This window comes from Taudactylus pleione, unplaced genomic scaffold (assembly GCF_031769625.1).
Source record: "Taudactylus pleione unplaced genomic scaffold, aTauple2 ptg000120l, whole genome shotgun sequence".
Lineage (NCBI taxonomy): Eukaryota > Metazoa > Chordata > Amphibia > Anura > Myobatrachidae > Taudactylus > Taudactylus pleione.
The window spans coordinates 2,162,263-2,180,522 of record NW_028284522.1 but is presented as its reverse complement, the minus strand read 5'-3'; the positions used below and the strand labels follow the sequence as shown (position 1 = coordinate 2,180,522).

The window sequence follows — 18,260 nt, the reverse complement described above, 5'->3', positions numbered from 1 at the left end:
ATGGGAGAAACCTCCGAGCAAGGGACCATGTATGGATTTGAGGGTTCTGATCATCTCCGCCAGAGGTTCAATGGCAAGCGCAAAGATGAGTGGCGAAAGTGGGCACCCCTGACGTGTGCCGTTGGTTATGTCAAATTTGTCAGATAGACAACCGTTTACAAATACCTTCGCAGAAGGGCAAGTATATAGGGCCGAAATGGAATCTAAAATACCTCCCTGGAAACCGAAACTGTGTAAAACCTTCATCAAATAACCCCAGTGCAGGCGGTCAAACGCCTTTTCGGCATCAAGCGATAGGATCAATAAAGGCTCCCTACGGTAGTCATAATATTCTATAATATTGAGAACTCTACGTGTATTGTCTGGGGCTTGCCTATGCATCACAAATCCGACCTGATCCGGTTTAATGAGAACCGGCAACAGCCGAGACAGGCGACTAGCAATCACTTTGGCAAACAACTTGACATCTGTGTTCAGCAAAGCAATAGGTCGGTAATTAGCTACAGCATTAGGGTCTTTGCCGGGTTTTGGTATGGCAATTATACGTGCCTCCAGCATTTCTTCAGGGAATTGCTTAGATTCCGTTGCTTCACCGAACACAGACAACAAAACCGGAGCCAGCTCAGCTTTAAATGTTTTGTAAAAGTTGGCAGAATAGCCGTCCGGACCTGGAGCCTTATCTGATTGCATTTTGCTAATGGCTACATCTATTTCCTCCAGAGTCCAAGGAGTGCTAAGGGACAGACAAGCCTCAGAAGACAATTTCGGGAGAGAAAGCCCACTCAAGAATTATGTGCTGATATTTTAATTGGAGATTTTACGTACTAGTAGAAATATTGAACATTTCCTGTTCTTGTAAAGAAAGTTAATTCATGTCAACCTTTTTATATAGAACAAAGGAATTCTTCTCATATGGATCTCATATGGAATGTAATAATTTTGTAGAGCAGTTGTTTCTTTTCCAGCAACGTACATATAATCAAAGGATTAACCTAAGTCTAATAAAATCATTTATACGTCAGGTGTAAATTTTACCATCATATGTTTCGCTTAATATTGGAACAGCCCAGAAATGGTCTGTTCTGCATCTGTTTTTAATGATACATTTTTATATTCATCTTTTCTTCCTGTAACTGTTCCTGTTAAAATTATAAGCAATCCAGAACAAATGAAGGAATCAGTATGAATGACCGCTGGTTATAAGGCCGGTGGTTCAAATCCCGACGCCGGCAGCAGTGGAGACCCCTGACGGGATTTAGGTGAGTATTACTAACCCTACCCCCTCCCAACCCTAATCCTCCCTTAGGGGTGCCTAACCCCCTTCCCCTAGCCTAACCCTAACTCTCCCGGGGGGGGGGGTGCCTAACCCTAAGTTCCCCTGGGAGCCTCTAACCAAACCCTCAACCGCGGCTGTCCGCGCCCCCCCACCCGGCTTACCTTCGATCAGTATGCCGGGCATAGGACTCCCGGTATAGGTATAATGACCGGCGGTGGGATTTCGATGCCTGTCATTAGTACCCTGACGGGATTTGACAGTCGGGAAGCCAGCGGTCGACATTTCGAATGATGCAGAACAATTGTGATCATCAATGACTGGTTGTTTTCTGGCATCATAGAAGCTACTATACCCAATAGGAGATACATCGTTATTGCAATCCATGTTCAGTAAAGTCTTAGGGGCCTATTCAGCAAGAATGACTATGTTGCCCTTGAATTACGGATGTGCGCTGGACCATTTTTGCCGGATTTGGATTTGTTTCTAATTTGTCGTTTGGATTTGCCAAACTGCGGTGACTGGCTTTAGATTTGGATTTTTTACAAAAATTGACAAAAAAAGCTAAAATCACATAAATTAGGCATTTTTTTTCTTCTTTGAGTATTATTAACCTCGATAACATTAGTTTCCAGTCATATACAGTCAATTTAAACTACCTCACAGCTTATAATATTGTTTCACCATTATTGGCCAAAGGTTGCAGTGAGCTGACTGGTTACTAAGCGTCAGAGCAGCAGCACAGACACCACAAAGTCACAGTGCTTGTATTTTTTTATACAGAGGGCAATGGCCCACGGAGTCACGGTGCTTGTATTTTTTTATACAGAGGGCTATGGCCCACGGAGTCACGGTGCTTGTATTTTTTTATACAGAGGGCTATGGCCCATGGAGTCACGGTGCTTGTATTTTTACACAGAGGGCTATCGCCCACAAAGTCACAGTGCTTGTATTTTTATACACAGATGGCTAAGGCCCCCAGATTCTCGGTGATTGTATACACAGTACAGCGCCAAAAAAGTTTTATTGTTTTTTTCTTTTTAAACTATTTTAATTTTTTTTAAACACAGCCACTTGCAGTCAGTGTACCCCCTTACACAATCACAGCCACTTGTGAGTTTCTGGACACATCATTTGATCAGCAGAGTATAGCGCAGCATACATCAGCGTGCAGTGTGCCTCCTTACAGTCACTTTTGCCATTGCAGCCAATTGTGAGTCTTGACAAGGATTCAGTATGATTTTCCGCCGGCCGCATGGCGGTTCAAATCCCGACAGCGTCATCCCGGCAGCAGTGAAAATCCTGATCGTCGAGAGGTAAGTATTGAATAACCTATTCTCCCCCCTAACCCTCCCTTAGGGGTGCCTAACCCCAATGCCCCCTTCCCCTAGCCTAACCCTAAACTCCCGGGGGGGTGCCTAGCCCTAAGTCTCCAGCATTATTTTATGCAGGGACACCGGTTGCATTAACGTGCTGTCCCTGCGTTGTTACAGAAGGTATTGTGTTCGGGATTCTGAAAACAAAAACCTTCTGTTTCTTCTTCTGCACATGCTCAGTCATGCGCTTGTGAATAGTCTTCGTCCCTGCTTTGCGGTGACTGCTGAGGGTCCAACTAGAGCCTGTCAAAACTGTCCAAATTGACTGAAATGTGGACACAGGCTTTATATTAGTCTGTATACATGTACATTTATCTTTACATAAATATAAATGTATACAGACTAATATAAAGCCTGTGTACACATTTCAATCAATTTAGGCAGTTTTGACAGGCTGGAGTTGGACTTACACTCGGCGTTCACCGCAAAGCCAGATCGGAGACTAGGGCTGAGTTTCAAGATCCTGTAGGGGCTTATCGGAAAATTTCCCTGTATCCCTGCAGTTTTTGGGATACTTAAGGATTATCCTCATAACTCCATTCTGAGATGGTGTTATATAAAGTGAAGATGCCTTAATTATCTGTTACATGCTCAGTGGCTGCACATTATCATCCCATTAGACTCATTGGGGCCAATTCAATTACAGATGATGTGCTACCGTACATCACCATAATGGGCTCCTGCACACACATTTGACAGTCAGTTAGAGTTGGATTACATGGGGGACGGATGGACCAGTCACCCAGGGGTCCCCACACATTGAAGGGTTTTGGGAGAGTTTCAATATTATTGGGGGGTCAATATTATTGGTGGTGACCCCAACAACTAAATTGCCCTGGGGCCCCCATAAGCCTTAATCCGGCTCTGATTATGGTACCCACAACATTGCTAGATTCCCTCTGCACTTCTAAGGGTGCAAGGAAAAACTAGCGATGTTGCTGGCTGCAATGTTCTGAAACAGCACATCGTGGTCATCACATTTATAATTGAATCAACCACTTAGTCCACTATTTCTCTATCACTAGAAAATAATTGTGTAGTTTTCTGTATGATGTTGGTATCTCTCTTACCATTGTGTCCTCAAAATTATTTGAGTGAGTGTTTCGTTTAAAATAAACATGTTAGCCAAATAAATTTGTATAATGTAAGTTATTTTGAACTCTGAGGGGTAAATGTAATGGGGTCTGAGTTTGTAAAATTTGCAAGTATAAAGCTATACCCGCACACTTTTACAACTCACTCTATGTAATAGGGTGTGAGAACATGCAAACACCCCCAGACCTCGCAATGGCAAAACACTCATCCAGATGTTTTGCCATTGTGAGCATACAAGTCGGGCAATGTAATATAGTGTGAGTGTTTAACTTGCACACTATTACTGCCTGAAAACTTGAGCGAAAACAGACTAACTTTAGGCTAGTGAGTCTAGCCTAAGCAGGTCCGAGTTACACAGAAAGATGCACAGATCCGTGAGAGCCATGCATGTTTGTGTGTAAAAAAATAAAAAATAAACAGTAGAAAAAAAAATAGATTTAATAAAATTGGCTTTTACCGGAGAACTAGAGGTCCCAGCAAGCCTCCCCCCACATGCTGGTACTGGGGATAACCATGAGTACCAGTATGCGAGGCAATAAGGGCCTGCTGGTACTTCTAGTTCACCTACAAAAGAAATATTAAAATAGAGAAGACTTGCATATCGTGAGAGTAACAATTTATCAAAGCAAACATGCACACTCACATTCACACTTACATTCATGCATACTCACCTAGAACCACTGTAGCAATTCACATCCACTTGTCCAGTAGAATCCATAGCACCTGTAAAAAAAATCAATACTCTCCTATTCCTAGTGTAGATAACATCCTCTTCGCTCAAAGTAGGCATCCACGGGGTAAAAAAAAAAACACACCCAAAACCAGATCAGACAGGAGGAAGGGTATGTGGTTTTCTGCTTCACTCAGCGAGCATCTTATTATTGTGGAAACCTAGACTGAAAAGAATAACAGACACAGACAAAGCAGATTTTTTTCACATTTATTAAAAATATATATTTTTTTTGTTTTCAAGCTTTCTATTCACTTGGGACTCGCATTGTGTTTGAAATTCTGTTGTTATATTCTAGAGTGACAATTTTTCTCTTGGTGTTTGTATTTAGTTGTGATAGGTTGATGGTTACTTATAAGTGAAAGTGTTGCACTAAAGGTGCACGAAGGTGAAAAGTTTTTAATGTATTATAATTAAATACTTGTTCATTCAAACTGAAATAACTTAGCAGAGTCTGTCCCTTCCCTGGAACCCAATAAATATCATCCAAATCAGCCACAGCACAAAAACCCCCCATGATGATATTTATGGGGCACCTTATCGACTAGTGTACATATGCGCTCATGATACATTGTGTCAGAGCCGTGACTAGACTTTTTGGTGCCCTGTGCCAGAGAGAGCATTGCCCCCTCCATTTTTTAAATATTGGCATAATACAGTGCACCTGAAAAAGGGCCATGGCTTCATGGGGAAGCTCAGGGCAGAGATAGGGGTACTCCTGGGGGAGCTAGGAGATGCTGGGGATAAAAGAAGAGGAAGCTACAAGTAAGAATGATAATAAACCTGAAATTTGACAGGCCCAAGCAGCGCCCCCTGCCCTGCGGTGCACAGGTCGCACTACCCTAGTTACGGCCCTGCATTGTGTCATTGACACATTTGTTTACATTCTGATGTTTGCTTGTATGCTTATTTGCTGATATTTTGTTTGTATGCATTGGATTGGTGCTACGTGATTCACTGATATTTGCATTAATAAGCAGATGTACCTAATAAAATCCCCACTAAGTGTATATTCAAGCAACCTATATGTCTGAATATCTTTCAAACCTGATTAGAGATTTTCAGCTATGAACAGATTAAAATTTACAGTATATGTCAATTTCCACAGTTTAGCAGCTATAGACTGTTTGAGAATGATGACTTATTTAATTTCTGTCACACCTGTGGGGCATTCAAAATGTTATATTATGTCACTAAGAAATCACGCTAAACATTGAGGCCGTATTATCCAGTGCAAGTGGCAATTAATTAGCATCTTGAGAACTTTGAGTTAACCATTGTATGCATCTAAGGTGCAGATGAGGAGTGCACTTCCATTCTCATTTTTACTTTTTGTTCTCCCAATATGTTCAATGAAATGTTGATGTCACCAGTAAATATCAGTGTCTCAGGAATTGTATCTTCATTGCAGGAGGTATATCATGAAAAACATGTTCAGAAGTTCTGGGAAAAAGCCAAAGGAGTCATTGGAAATATAAAAGTGGTTGGACCAGAAGAGATAATAACCCAAGCGGAAGCAAGAAACATGGGAATGTAATATATAGTTAATAATAACCTAATTTTGTCTTATCCACATTGGGAATGAGGTTTGCTCGAACAGACAGTAAAGGATAACTGCCCTCTCCCCGATTTGGCTGATCATGATACTTGTTCAGAATGATAACACTGGCCACATTTTGTAGCCACACTGTCATCCTATTCATAATACAAGTGGTGCACACTTAGGGGCTGATACAGAGCTGTGGATGAATCTTGAGTATTCTCACACTGTGCTTGTTCCAGAGCCAAACGCACGCAAATACGATTCAGAGTTATACACAATTCAGTGACCTGTCCATGTGCAACTGAAGTAATGCAACTAGATAGCACTTAGGTAAAGTTACCATGGGCGTGTCGACAGACTATTTGGATAGTGGCAGTACAATTGTATAGAGTATACAACTCTGCTTACAGACAAACATTCACATTTAGGCCCTGATTCAGAGCTGGACGCTCTGACAGAGCGCTCGCTCTGAATCAGGGCCGTTTTAAAAAAAAAAAAAAATAATAATTTTTAGAACGGCCTCCTGGCCGCTCGCATAGCTGTGGGTGACCACCCACATCTATAGCGAGCGGCCAGGAAGATAGTCGCGATGGTCAAGACCATCGAGACCATCGGGCTTGCGACGAGGCCCTTGTGGTAGGGTCTCGTTGCCGCAAGCCCCAGAAAGATTTCGGCTCAAACAGAGCCGAAATCTCTCCCACTGACATCACTCGTGATGTCAGTGGGGCCGGCCCCAAACGGAGGCATTCACATGGGAACGCCTCCGTTTGGGCAGCCACTCCCCCGGCCCGCCCACCAAAGGGGGAGTGCTGTCACTCAACATCGACAGCATGCCCCCTTTGGTACGAGACCCGGAGCGACTGCCCATCGCTATCCGGGTCTCGCGCATGTGCACGACGGAGCCGGCTCCTTCGTGCGCATGCACACTGGCCCACCATCGACCCGGTTGCGAGCGCACAGCGCTTGCGACCGGGTCTGAATCAGGCCCTTAGTTCCATACATACAATGCTAGTGTAATTACAGGCAGCTTGTGTTCAACTCTACATTGGCGCCCTAATGTATTTGCGAACATTTTGTGAGCTTTACCAATATTCATATCGGTGCACTACTAAGTAGTAGCAAGGGGTACAAATATCATATTTCTATATATAGCTATATAGATTTATAACTTTCTGTTGCCTCCGAGTGCCATTCTTTCTGGAAAAAAAAGTGTGTATAATACATATATATAGATGTATGTGTGTGTATGTATATATGTATGTGTATATATAATATATTTACACACTTTTTATTCCTTTTTTTGGAGCTCACGTGGGCAATATTCATTATCACTTAATTTCTACATAAGTAGGTGAAAATGTTGATTTTGCACCCACTTTTGTAGAAATTAACTATAGGGGCCATTCATCTTAAAGGTATCGCAGGAGATAGTGTTTGCTTCTGCACTCCTTCCATTGGGGCTTTGTGCGCCTGCGTGAACTGTAGTTCACGCAGGCGCGCTAGCACTGCTGAGTCAGGCTCGGCAGTGCTAACTTTCACTGCTACATAAGCAGTGAAAACATTCGTGGAGACAGCTGATTTTAGGATCAGCTGTGTCTGCGCTGGAATAATGATGAATTGCTTCGGTGTTTGCCATGTTTAGGAATGTTAATTAACATAATGAATATGCTCCTTTTGAAAGATAATATGTACAGTACATGTACATAATTATATACATCTTAAATATATACATGTAAATTGCTCATTAACTTTAATCCATGTGTAATGTAGTCGTGTCAGTAAACATTTTTACACCGCAATTTAGTTTCCTTTCATTTGACAGAACTGTCATTACTGGCTGTAATTTAATAGTAGCATTCGGTTAGACTGCATTCAGCATGATTCTCTGCTTTGCCAAACCATTTAAAATAAAATCACTGCTTGAGAGTGTACAATCCTGGGCCAGTGCTGCCTAATTTAAAGGAAGTAGACAAACATTCCTTAGATGTGATGTCAGAAGAGGCAAAAACAAATGTACAGTAAATTGGTAGCCTGCAAGATCCCAGCAGAGGGTTTTTTTTATTTTGTTTTAATGAATAAATTGCATTATACTTTGGAAAATGTTCCTTTAGAAAAGGACCCACATGCTCCTTACAAACAACAACCACTAAATGATCAAAGCCAGGATTAACCCCGACTCCCCTTCACCACCAGTCAATTACTGGGGGGAAAATACAATTTATTATGAAAACCACTAACTAATACGTATATGTAAGTTCTTCTACATAATCTTTCTTTTACGATTTCCATATGTCCTGACTTTCCCAGGAAATGTTCCCCCTCCCCCAGCTTTACCCTTAATTGTTATTTATGATGCTTATTCTCTCATGCTTCACATCCCTGGTGACCCACACTAAAAAGCTGGAATAATGCCGGCTGTCGGGATGCCTCCTGTCACAATACCGACAGCAGCACCCTGATAGTTGAAATCCTGACCAGGGTAAGCTTAGTATATTTACCCTCCCCCCTTCCCTCCCTCTAACACTCCCTTCTTGTAGCCTAACCCTTATCCTCCCCACCCTACAGCCATAACTCTCCACGTTGGCTCCTAAACCTAACCCTCCCCCCTTTGTGTCTAAATCTAACTGTCCCCCCTTAATGTCTAACCCTAACCCACCCCTAGTGGTGCCAAACCCTAACCCTCCCCCCTAGGGGTGCCTAACCCTACCCCCCCCCAAAAAAAAAAAAAAAAAAAACGTAGCCCTAACCCCGCCATGCTCCCTAATACTAACCCTCAGTTAACGCTAAGGGCTCCCTGGACTTGCCTCGTTCGGTCTGACATCCTTCGGCATTCTGGCATCGGCATGTTGACGCCTATCTTAAGTCCCGTATCAGGCTTCAGCTGTTGGGATTGAGATCGGTGGCATCGCGGCTGCCGATCTCATCACTACATCCCTAAAAATATAACAAAATATTTGTTTTATATTATTTGGAATTCATACAAAGTAGTAACTTTTATAGCCTGAAACAAATAATGACGTGTCTTGATTTTTTTTTTTTTGTTTTAAAATGATAAAAATAAAAACACTACATTTGTATACAAGAACCGTGGTAAAGTTGATCAGTCACCTGTAAGCACTGGGATCAACTTTTTAATTAATTCACTGATAGCATTTTGCACATATACTGTAGAGTTTTACGATGGAATATGCCTTTTTGCAGAAGTGCAATTTTTTTCACTTTTGCCAACTTGCATCTACAATGTTGTGTAGTATACCTAAATATTTTTGTGTGCCCTATCCGCGCCCCCCAAGTTTTTAATCGGCCTGAGAGCTCTACATCATGGGACGGCTACCTGTCTAAAAAGTAGACAACAAGTGTAAGGTCCCTCTGCTATAGGGGAAAAACAATCAATTGCAATTAAATGGGTAGGCTGCTTACAGGCACAGTCCAGAAAACAGATCCCTTCTGTGTAGGTTGAAGGGTCAGTGTTAACGATCCATTATCCATTAACATTGTTGATTTTAAACAAGTCTCATGGCTGTAGCCAAATCTAATGGGTAAAGGTACAAAAGGCAACACTTGAATGCCTTTCACCTGTTTCAGTACGTTAGAAAGTAAGAGCACAAGGAAATTCATTATTTAAAAACAACCGGGAGCTACGTACTTGATCACAGTTAAGTGTCAAGAGGAACAATAGCTGTAATTATGTGTTTTGTTTTTTGTGCTTGAATTGATTTTTTCCTATGTTTATCTACCCAGGGACATCTGTCGTCAGGATGAAGAGTGTGATTATTACTTTAGCATCGATGCTGATGTAGTGGTGATAAACCCAAAGATTTTAAGATTACTAATTGAACAAAACAGGTTGGTAAATCTTTTGCATCACTTTTTTTTGTAACAAACAGTTATTGACATTATAAATGTTTGTGAGTCTCACAGAAGGTGCCTAATGAACCTTCTGTAGACTCACATTAAATAAACATCCAGAATACATAAGGTCATGAATGAAAGTTACCTACATGTTTCTATCTAGAAAGCTTCTTGGGACAGCTCAATGACATCTGTATTTCTTTTTAGATTTAATATAGTATTTTAGACTTCTATCCTCAAGTATGGCTATGATGGGTGTTTTTGAGTTATGTTTTTTTCTCTTTACTTTTATACCCTAATGCTGCAAAATGTTTCACTCGTACGGGAGATCTGCAACAATCCGTGTTTTTTTTTTTTCCTCATTTACCTGTGTTTGCCAGCAGTGAATGCTTTGTGGAACCCTGGCAACATTCAATGACATCACAATTTAATAACTCCATTATTAACCACGTTTGACATGCAATTTCCCTGGCATTTGTGTTTGGGTTTGTCATAAAAAAACAAGGAGTAAAATAGTACCTTTTACTTCCATTTATGCTTGAAAAATCTTCTCTCTCATCATGAGACTGTCTGCCTGATTCAGAGATGGACGCTAATGCGATTGCAACTACAATTTCGTACGGAACGCAGCTGTGAAAATATGCTAATAGTTACAAAGCTTACCCAAGCATAAGGATACCCACTGACTTATGTGTATGACGACGCTTAACTGCATAAATGACCGGCCGTAGACTCGGCAGCTCTCCTGATGCTTAGAGCTCTCTCGTGATGCATAGGAGATCACCATGGCTAATTTATGCAAGCCCATGTAACAGTGTTTAAATGGGCAGACATGCCTGCGTTTTATTGACCACCCCCCGTTACCACCCCCAAACGCTGACTACCTCTCACTAACTTTGCGATGGATTCCTCTGTGCATCCTTGATCGCTGCACACGTGCAGTGCAGCTTATATGCATGTGCAATGGCAAACCATTGCACGATCTGCTTACGTAATCACCATTGCATCCATCTCTGAATCAGACCCAGTACAATTTGTCAGATTGTCTTAATACTAGGGGTGAGCGGGTTCGGATTTCTGAAATCCGAACCCCCCCGAGCCCCCCCGATCCGAGTCCGATCCGAGTCAGGCTCGACTTTTCCCGCCTGACTCGGATCTGAAATCGAGGCAAAACGTCATCATCCCGCCTTCCGAGTCTCGCGGGTTTTGGATCCTATATAAGGTACCCGCGTCGGCGCCATTTTCTCACTCGGCTGTGGACAGTGAAGAGGGAGGGTGGGAGTTAGGGCTGTGCAGTGTAGTGTAGTGTAGTGCTGCTGTTGTCCACTACTTCAAAGTCCATAGGGGCTGGCTGTGTTGTGCTGTGCTGCTGTTGTTAATAGGGGCTGTGTCCACTACTTCAAAGTCCATAGGGGCTGGCTGGACTGTGTTGTGCAGTCAGTTCTCCATAGGGGCTGTGTCCACTCCAAAGTCCTGTGCAGTGTCCCAGTCCTAAAGGAGTGCTGTAGTGTTGTCCAGGGGGTGCTCTGTCCATCAGGGGTGCTCCCCCCAAGTGCTAAAAAAATAATATATTTTCTGTGTTTGTGAATTGTGTGCGCAGTAGCCGCACGTGCATCAACAAAGTAGTGCCAAGCGTGCGCCTGTGTCATAAGTAAAGGGCCGGCTGGCTTGACCGTTAAAGGGTGCTGTAACCCCCAAAGTACACTCCAGTCCAAACCAAAAAAAAAATTATTTTCTGTGTTTGTGAATTGTGTGCGCAGTAGCCGCACGTGCATCAACAAAGTAGTGCCAAGCGTGCGCCTGTGTCATAAGTAAAGGGCCGGCTGGCTTGACCGTTAAAGGGTGCTGTAACCCCCGAAAGTACACTCCAGTCCAAACCAAAAAAAAAATTATTTTCTGTGTTTAGCCGCACGTATATATCAAATCGATATAACATAAATGGAGGACCAAACTTTCTCCGATAAAAATAAAATAGAGAAAGATCAAGAACCACTTCCTCCTAGTGCTGAAGCTGCTGCCACTAGTCATGACATAGACGATAACATGCCATCAACGTCGTCTGCCAAGGCCGATGCCCAATGTCATAGTAGAGGGCACATACAATCCCAAATGGCAAAGTTCAGGAAAATGACCTTGAAAAAGACATTTAAATCAGCTGAAGAGAAACGTAAACTTGCCAATATGCCATTTACGACACGGAGTGGCAAGGAACGGCTAAGGTCGATCCCTAGTATGTTCATGACTAGTGGTTCAGCTTCACATGACGATGGAAGCACTCCTCCCACTAAAAAAATCAAAAGAGTTAAGCTGGCAAAAGCACAGCGAAGAACTGTGCTTTCTAAGAAGATATCACAAATCCCCAAGGAGAGTCCAAGTGTGGTGGTGGTTGCGATGCCTGACCTTCCCAGCACTGGACGGGAAGAGGTGGCTCTTTCCACCATTTGCACGCCCCCTGCAAGTGCTGAAAGGAGCACCCACAGTCCACTTGCTGATATGCAAATTGAAGATGTCACTGTTGAAGTACAACAGGATGAGGATACTGGTGTAGCTGGCGCTGAGGAGGAAGTTGGCGAGGAGGATTCTGATGGTGATGTGGTTTGTTTAAATCAGGCTCCGGGGGAGACAGTTGTTGTCCGTGGGATGAAAAAGCCCATCACGGTCATGCCTGGGCAGAAGACCAAACATTCCACCTCTTTGGTCTGGCAATATTTCTATCCAAATCCGGACAACAACTGTCTTGCCATATGTACCATATGTAAAGGTGAAATAAGTAGGGGTAGGGACGTCAACCACCTAGGAACATCCTCCCTTATACGGCACCTGCAGCGCGTTCATAAAAAGTTACTGTCAAGTTCAGAATCTTTGGCTAAGACCGTAAGCAGTCCAGGGACACCTAAATCCCGTTGTCCTGTTGTATCCAAGTGCCTGCAAACCACACCGTCAACTCCCTCCTCGTCAATTTCCTCCTTAGTCAGGATCGGAAGTAGTCCTGCAGGCCATGTCACTGGCATGACTGACTCTCCTATCCGGGATTCCTCTGGAGGATCCTGCATTGCTACGCCTACTGCTGCCGCTGCTGCTGTTGCTGCTGCTGGGAGTCGTTCATCATCCCAGAGAGGAAGTAGGAACACCACTACTTTTACTAAACAATTGACCCTCCAACAGTCCTTAGCGAGGAGGATGAAGTACGACAGCAGTCATCCTGAAGCAAAACGTATAACTGAGGCCTTGACTGCTATGTTGGTGTTAGACGTGCGTCCGGTATCCGCCATTAGTGCAGTGGGATTTAGACAATTGATGGAGGTAGTGTGTCCCCGGTTCCAAATCCCGTCTAGATTCCACTTCACTAGGCAGGCGATACCGAGACTGTACAGAAACATCAGAAAAAGTGTCCTCAGTGTCCTGAAAAATGCCGTTGTACACAATGTCCACTTAACCACGGACATGTGGACAAGTGGAACAGGGCAGACTAAGGACTATATGACTGTGACAGCCCACTGGGTAGATGTATCACCTTACACAGCAACAGCAGCAGCGTCACCAGTAGCAGCATCTCAGAAACGCCAGCTCGTTACAAGGCAGGCTACGCTGTGTATCACTGGTTTCAGTAAGAGGCACACCGCCGACAACCTCTTAGAGAAACTGAGGGAAATCATCGCCCAGTGGCTTACCCCACTTAGACTCTCCTGGGGATTTGTGATATCTGACAACGCCACCAATATTGTGCGGGCATTACATCTGGGCAAATTCCAGCACGTCCCATGTTTTGCTCACACAATAAACTTGGTGGTGCAGAATTTTCTGAAAAGCGACAGGGGCGTGCAGGAGACGCTTTGGGTGGCCCGAAAAATTTCTGGCCACTTTCGCCATTCAGCGACTGCGTGCCGAAGACTGGAGCGCCAGCAAACACTCTTGAACCTGCCCCGCCATCACCTGAAGCAAGAGGTTGTGACGCGGTGGAACTCAACCCTCTATATGCTTCAGAGGATGGAGGAGCAGCAAAAGGCCATACAAGCCTATACATCCACCTATGACATAGGCAAAGGAGGGGGTATGCACCTGACTCAAGCGCAGTGGAGAATGATTTCCGTGTTGTGCAAGGTTCTCCAGCCCTTCGAACTTGCCACACGTGAAGTCAGTTCAGACACAGCCAGCTTGAGTCAGGTCATTCCCCTCATCAGGCTTTTGCAGAAGCAGCTGGAGAAAGTGAAGGAGGAGCTAAGACGGAGCGATTCCGCTCGGCATGTGGGACTTGTGGATGAAGCCCTTCATTCGCTTTGCCAGGATTCCAGGGTGGTCAATCTGTTGAAATCAGACCACTACATTTTGGCCACCGTGCTTGATCCTAGGTTTAAAGCCTATGTGGTGTCTCTCTTTCCGGCCGACACAAGCCTGCAGAGGTGCAAAGACCTGCTGGTGAACACACTGTCAGCTGAAGTGGAACGTGACACGTCAACGGCTCCTTCTTCATTTTCTCCCGCAACTGGGGCTGCCAGGAAAAAACTTAGGTATCCTAAGCAACCCGCTGGCGGTGATGCAGGGCAGGCAGGACCAAGTTTGGACATCTGGTCCGGACTGAAGGACCTGGCAACAATTTCTGACATGTCTACTGTCACTGCATATGATACTGTCACCATTGACAGAATGGTGGAGGATTACATCGGTGACAGCATCCAAGTAGGCATGTCAGACAGTCCATACCTGTACTGGCAGGAAAAAGAGGCAATTTGGAGGCCCCTGTACAAGCTGGCTCTATTTTACCTGAGTTGCCCCCCCTCCAGTGTGTACTCCGAAAGAGTGTTTAGTGCAGCCGGGAACCTTGTCAGCGAAAGGCGTAGGAGGTTGCTTCCACAGAATGTGGAGAAGATGATGTTCATCAAAATGAATTATCAGCTCTTCCAGGGAGACCAGCCTCCAGAAGGTACAGAGGGACCTGTGGTGGTGGATTCAAGTGGGGACGAGTTAGTACTTTGTGAGGATGAGGATGTACACACTGAAGAGGGTGAGGAATCGGTGGATGAGGAGGATGAGGATGACATCTTGCCTCCGTAGAGCCAGTTTGTGCAGGGACACATTAATTGCCAGCTTGTTTTGTGGGGGCCCAAACGAACCAATCATTTCAGCCACAGTTGTGTGGCAGACCCTGGCGCTGAAATGATTGATTTGTTAAAGTGTGCATGTCCTGTTTATACAACATAAGGGTGGGTGGGAGGGCCCAAGGACAATTCCATCTTGCACTTCTTTTTTTTCTTTGCATTATGTACAGTTTGGGGCCTAGTTTTTCTAACTGCCATCCTGTCTGCCACTGCAGTGTCACTCCTAGATGGGTCACGGGTTTGTGCCGCCCACTCGTGTCGCTTAGCATAGTCATCCAGCTACCTCGGTGCAACCTTTTGGACATGAAAACACTATTGTGAGGTGTGAGGTGTTCAGAATAGACTGGAAATGAGTGGAAATTAAGGTTATTGAGGTTAATAATAGCATAGGAGCAGAGAAACCAACAAATTCTGTGATTTTAGCTGTTTTTATGCTTTTTAAAAAAAAAAATACAGATCCAAAACACAAAACCCAGAACCCAAAACACGGAAGGGTGGTTTTGGCAAAACCAATCCAGATCCAAAACACGAAGAAAGATCCAGATCCAAAACCAAAACACAAAACACGAAAAGTGGCCGGTGCACACCCCTACTTAATACTGGGTGAATTTGTTGCTATTGTGTAACCCATGTAGGATTATTTCCCCACTATACATCAAACCATTCATTCATTTAACTTTCATTGCTATAGCTAACCCTCAAGATTTGCAGTGGAATCATTTAAATATACCAGGTTTAATTGATAACAGCAGTTAACAGTTGAATACTATTTTTAACTAGCTGGGAAACCCAGGGTTGTAGACTGGACTCTCAGCCGCGTAACTATAAATTTTGCTCCCCCCCCCCTGCCAAAAACGTTTGTCGCCGCCACTCCCCCCCCTACAGCATTTTGGTAAAATAATTACAGGGCCATTTATACGCAATTTGGCTCCCAGTGCAAAAGTTAAAAATGTGCTCCCACCCCCCCTAGACAGTTTACAGTATTTTTCCCCCTTGTAGTAATGCCCTTTACACATTATTCCACACACCATAATGCCCATTACACATTATGCCACACACTGTAATGCCTATTACCAAAGTGCCACTTACATATTTGCCCCCTGACACCAGTTTATGCCCCACAGTAAGACTTCTAATTACTTTTAAATTACCTGCTAATCTAGGGTCTCATGCTCATTGTTAGGGGTTTTATGCTCATTACCAGGGGTTTTATGCTAGATGCACGGGGTCTCTGGGTTTCATTCTTGTTGCCAGGGGTTTCATGCTTGTTGTCAGGTGTTCAATACCCTTTGCTAGGGGCTCCATGCTCGTTGCCAGGGGTATAATAAATCTATATATATTTTGGAGTATATGTAAATGGTGGTGCCGGTGCTACTTTGAATTCACAGAGCATCCCTGCTAGTCACCGAGCACCGCTCCTAGCCACATGGTATCCCTTCTAATTTACAGCACATCCCTGCTAGTCACAGGGCATACCTCCCAGTCGTATAAAGCATCTTGTACCACCAGCATCCCTCACACTGGTGCTCTGTTATACATGGTATAATGTACATATAAATGCAATCATCACCATAACGAGCATCCTGCACAGATCATCCCTCCCGTACACAGACAGAGCACAAGAGCAGAGCATTGCACCAGTACACAGAGCATTGCAGCCTGCACACAGTACACATCCAGCATCCTGAGTGGCCTGGGTGTGGGAGGCGTCAGGTTGTGGCCACTGCAGACCCATTGGCTCCTCCCACCCATGTCTGACAGCCCTGAGGAAGAGGAGAGAGAGCCAGTATGAGTACCTGTCAGACAGCAGGAAGCGGCTGTACTCCTCCATCTCCTCGGCACAGTACAGTGCACGCGGGAGCCCCTGTGTGCAGGGCCGGTGCAAGGTTTCCTGGCACCCTAGGCATTTCTTCAACCCCCCCCCACTCTCGGATAGCTACACAAGCCCTTATGCAGTGCCTCTTATACAGTGCCCCTTATACAGTGCCCCCAGTAGATGTCCCCTATGCAGTGCCCCAGGTAGTGGTCCCCATATGCAGTGCCCCTTATATAATGCCCACAGTAGTAGTCCCCCTTATATAGTGACCCCAGTACTAACCCCCAGCAGTGCCTCCAGTAGTAGTCCCCCCCCCCCCTCCCCAAGCAGTGCCTCCAGTAGTAGTCCTCCCCCAGCAGTACACACAGAAAAATATCCACTTCCCTTGATCCATGCTCCGGCATCTGCTCCTCCGCCATGCGTCCTCCCGGGTCGGCCAGCTCTGCATGATGGCAAAGACGTCATGACGTCTCTCCCATCATCCACTGTGAAAGCCGGAAGAGCCCGGCTCCTGCAGTGGGCACAAGGCAAGCAGCCGATGAAAGTCTATCTGACTCTCATCAGCTGCTAAAGCAAACACACAGCTGCCGCCGCCGCCGGCTCTCTCTTTGTTATACTAGTAGTGTAGTGCGGACTGCACGTATGTACGGTCCACACTACCGCCCTGCCTGGGTGACTAACAGATGCTAGAGGTCCAGTAGGACCTCTAGCATATGTGTCCTCCTAGGCGGCGGCCATTTTTGGAGGACCATTTTCCGCAGATTTCATGCGGGCGGCTAGTCGACATGGAATCTGCAGCCCCCCTGCCTCCGTGCCCCCAGGCCACCTCGGGGTATACGGGGGTGGTAGTTATGCCACTGTGGACCCTGAAGTACACCTGCAGCCTTTATTTGTTTACATTGTCCTCGCCTATAACCCCATTCCATTGATCCTAAAAAGGACCCTACTGCTTGCTAATATGCTTGCAAACAGTGGCGTAACTACCGTGGGTGCAAGGGGTGTGGCTGCTATGGAGCCCGAGCTGCCTCTGTGACCTGCTGCTCCCCCTTCATCCAGTTATGCACACAACGTGGGCCGGTCCAGTCAGGGTTATTGAGGGGGGCCCAAGTGTCAGGCATGCTGATTTTGGTGCCAGCCTGCCAGCTGATTATAGCTGGCGCACTGGCAGGCAGTCATGGAGAGCCCGCACCGTCTGTCTCGAAGCGATCAGAGTTCATGGACCGGCAGCCAATCAGCAGTGGTGGCTCCTGATTTGGCTGCTGGTTAGTGAGCTTCGATTGACTCACAACTGGTGCCAGATTCAAATTACACAGGCACTGTCTATTCATGTTTGCCACTGCCTGCTGGTGTACCAGATGTAATTAGCTTGCAGCCTGACCCCAAATCAGCACCTACTGGTTGCTGATGGTGCACAGGGGGAGGCGAGAGGCTGCTGAAGGGAAACTGGGAGGTGAGTTGCTGGGGGGGCATAATGTGTAA

At 45.1% G+C, this 18,260-nt stretch overlaps 1 protein-coding gene across 2 annotated transcripts in view; it reads left to right on the top strand.

The window, feature by feature from the left end:
* The window catches only part of PLOD2 (procollagen-lysine,2-oxoglutarate 5-dioxygenase 2), a 137,129-nt gene that overhangs the window by 93,319 nt on the left and 25,550 nt on the right, over positions 1-18,260 (top strand). For both annotated transcript variants that reach the window (XM_088472037.1, XM_088472036.1), the window contains exons 10-11: positions 5,886-6,007; positions 9,759-9,863. In XM_088472037.1, coding sequence (XP_088328163.1) covers positions 5,886-6,007; positions 9,759-9,863 — 227 coding nt within the window. The remainder of the gene's footprint in view (positions 1-5,885; positions 6,008-9,758; positions 9,864-18,260) is intronic.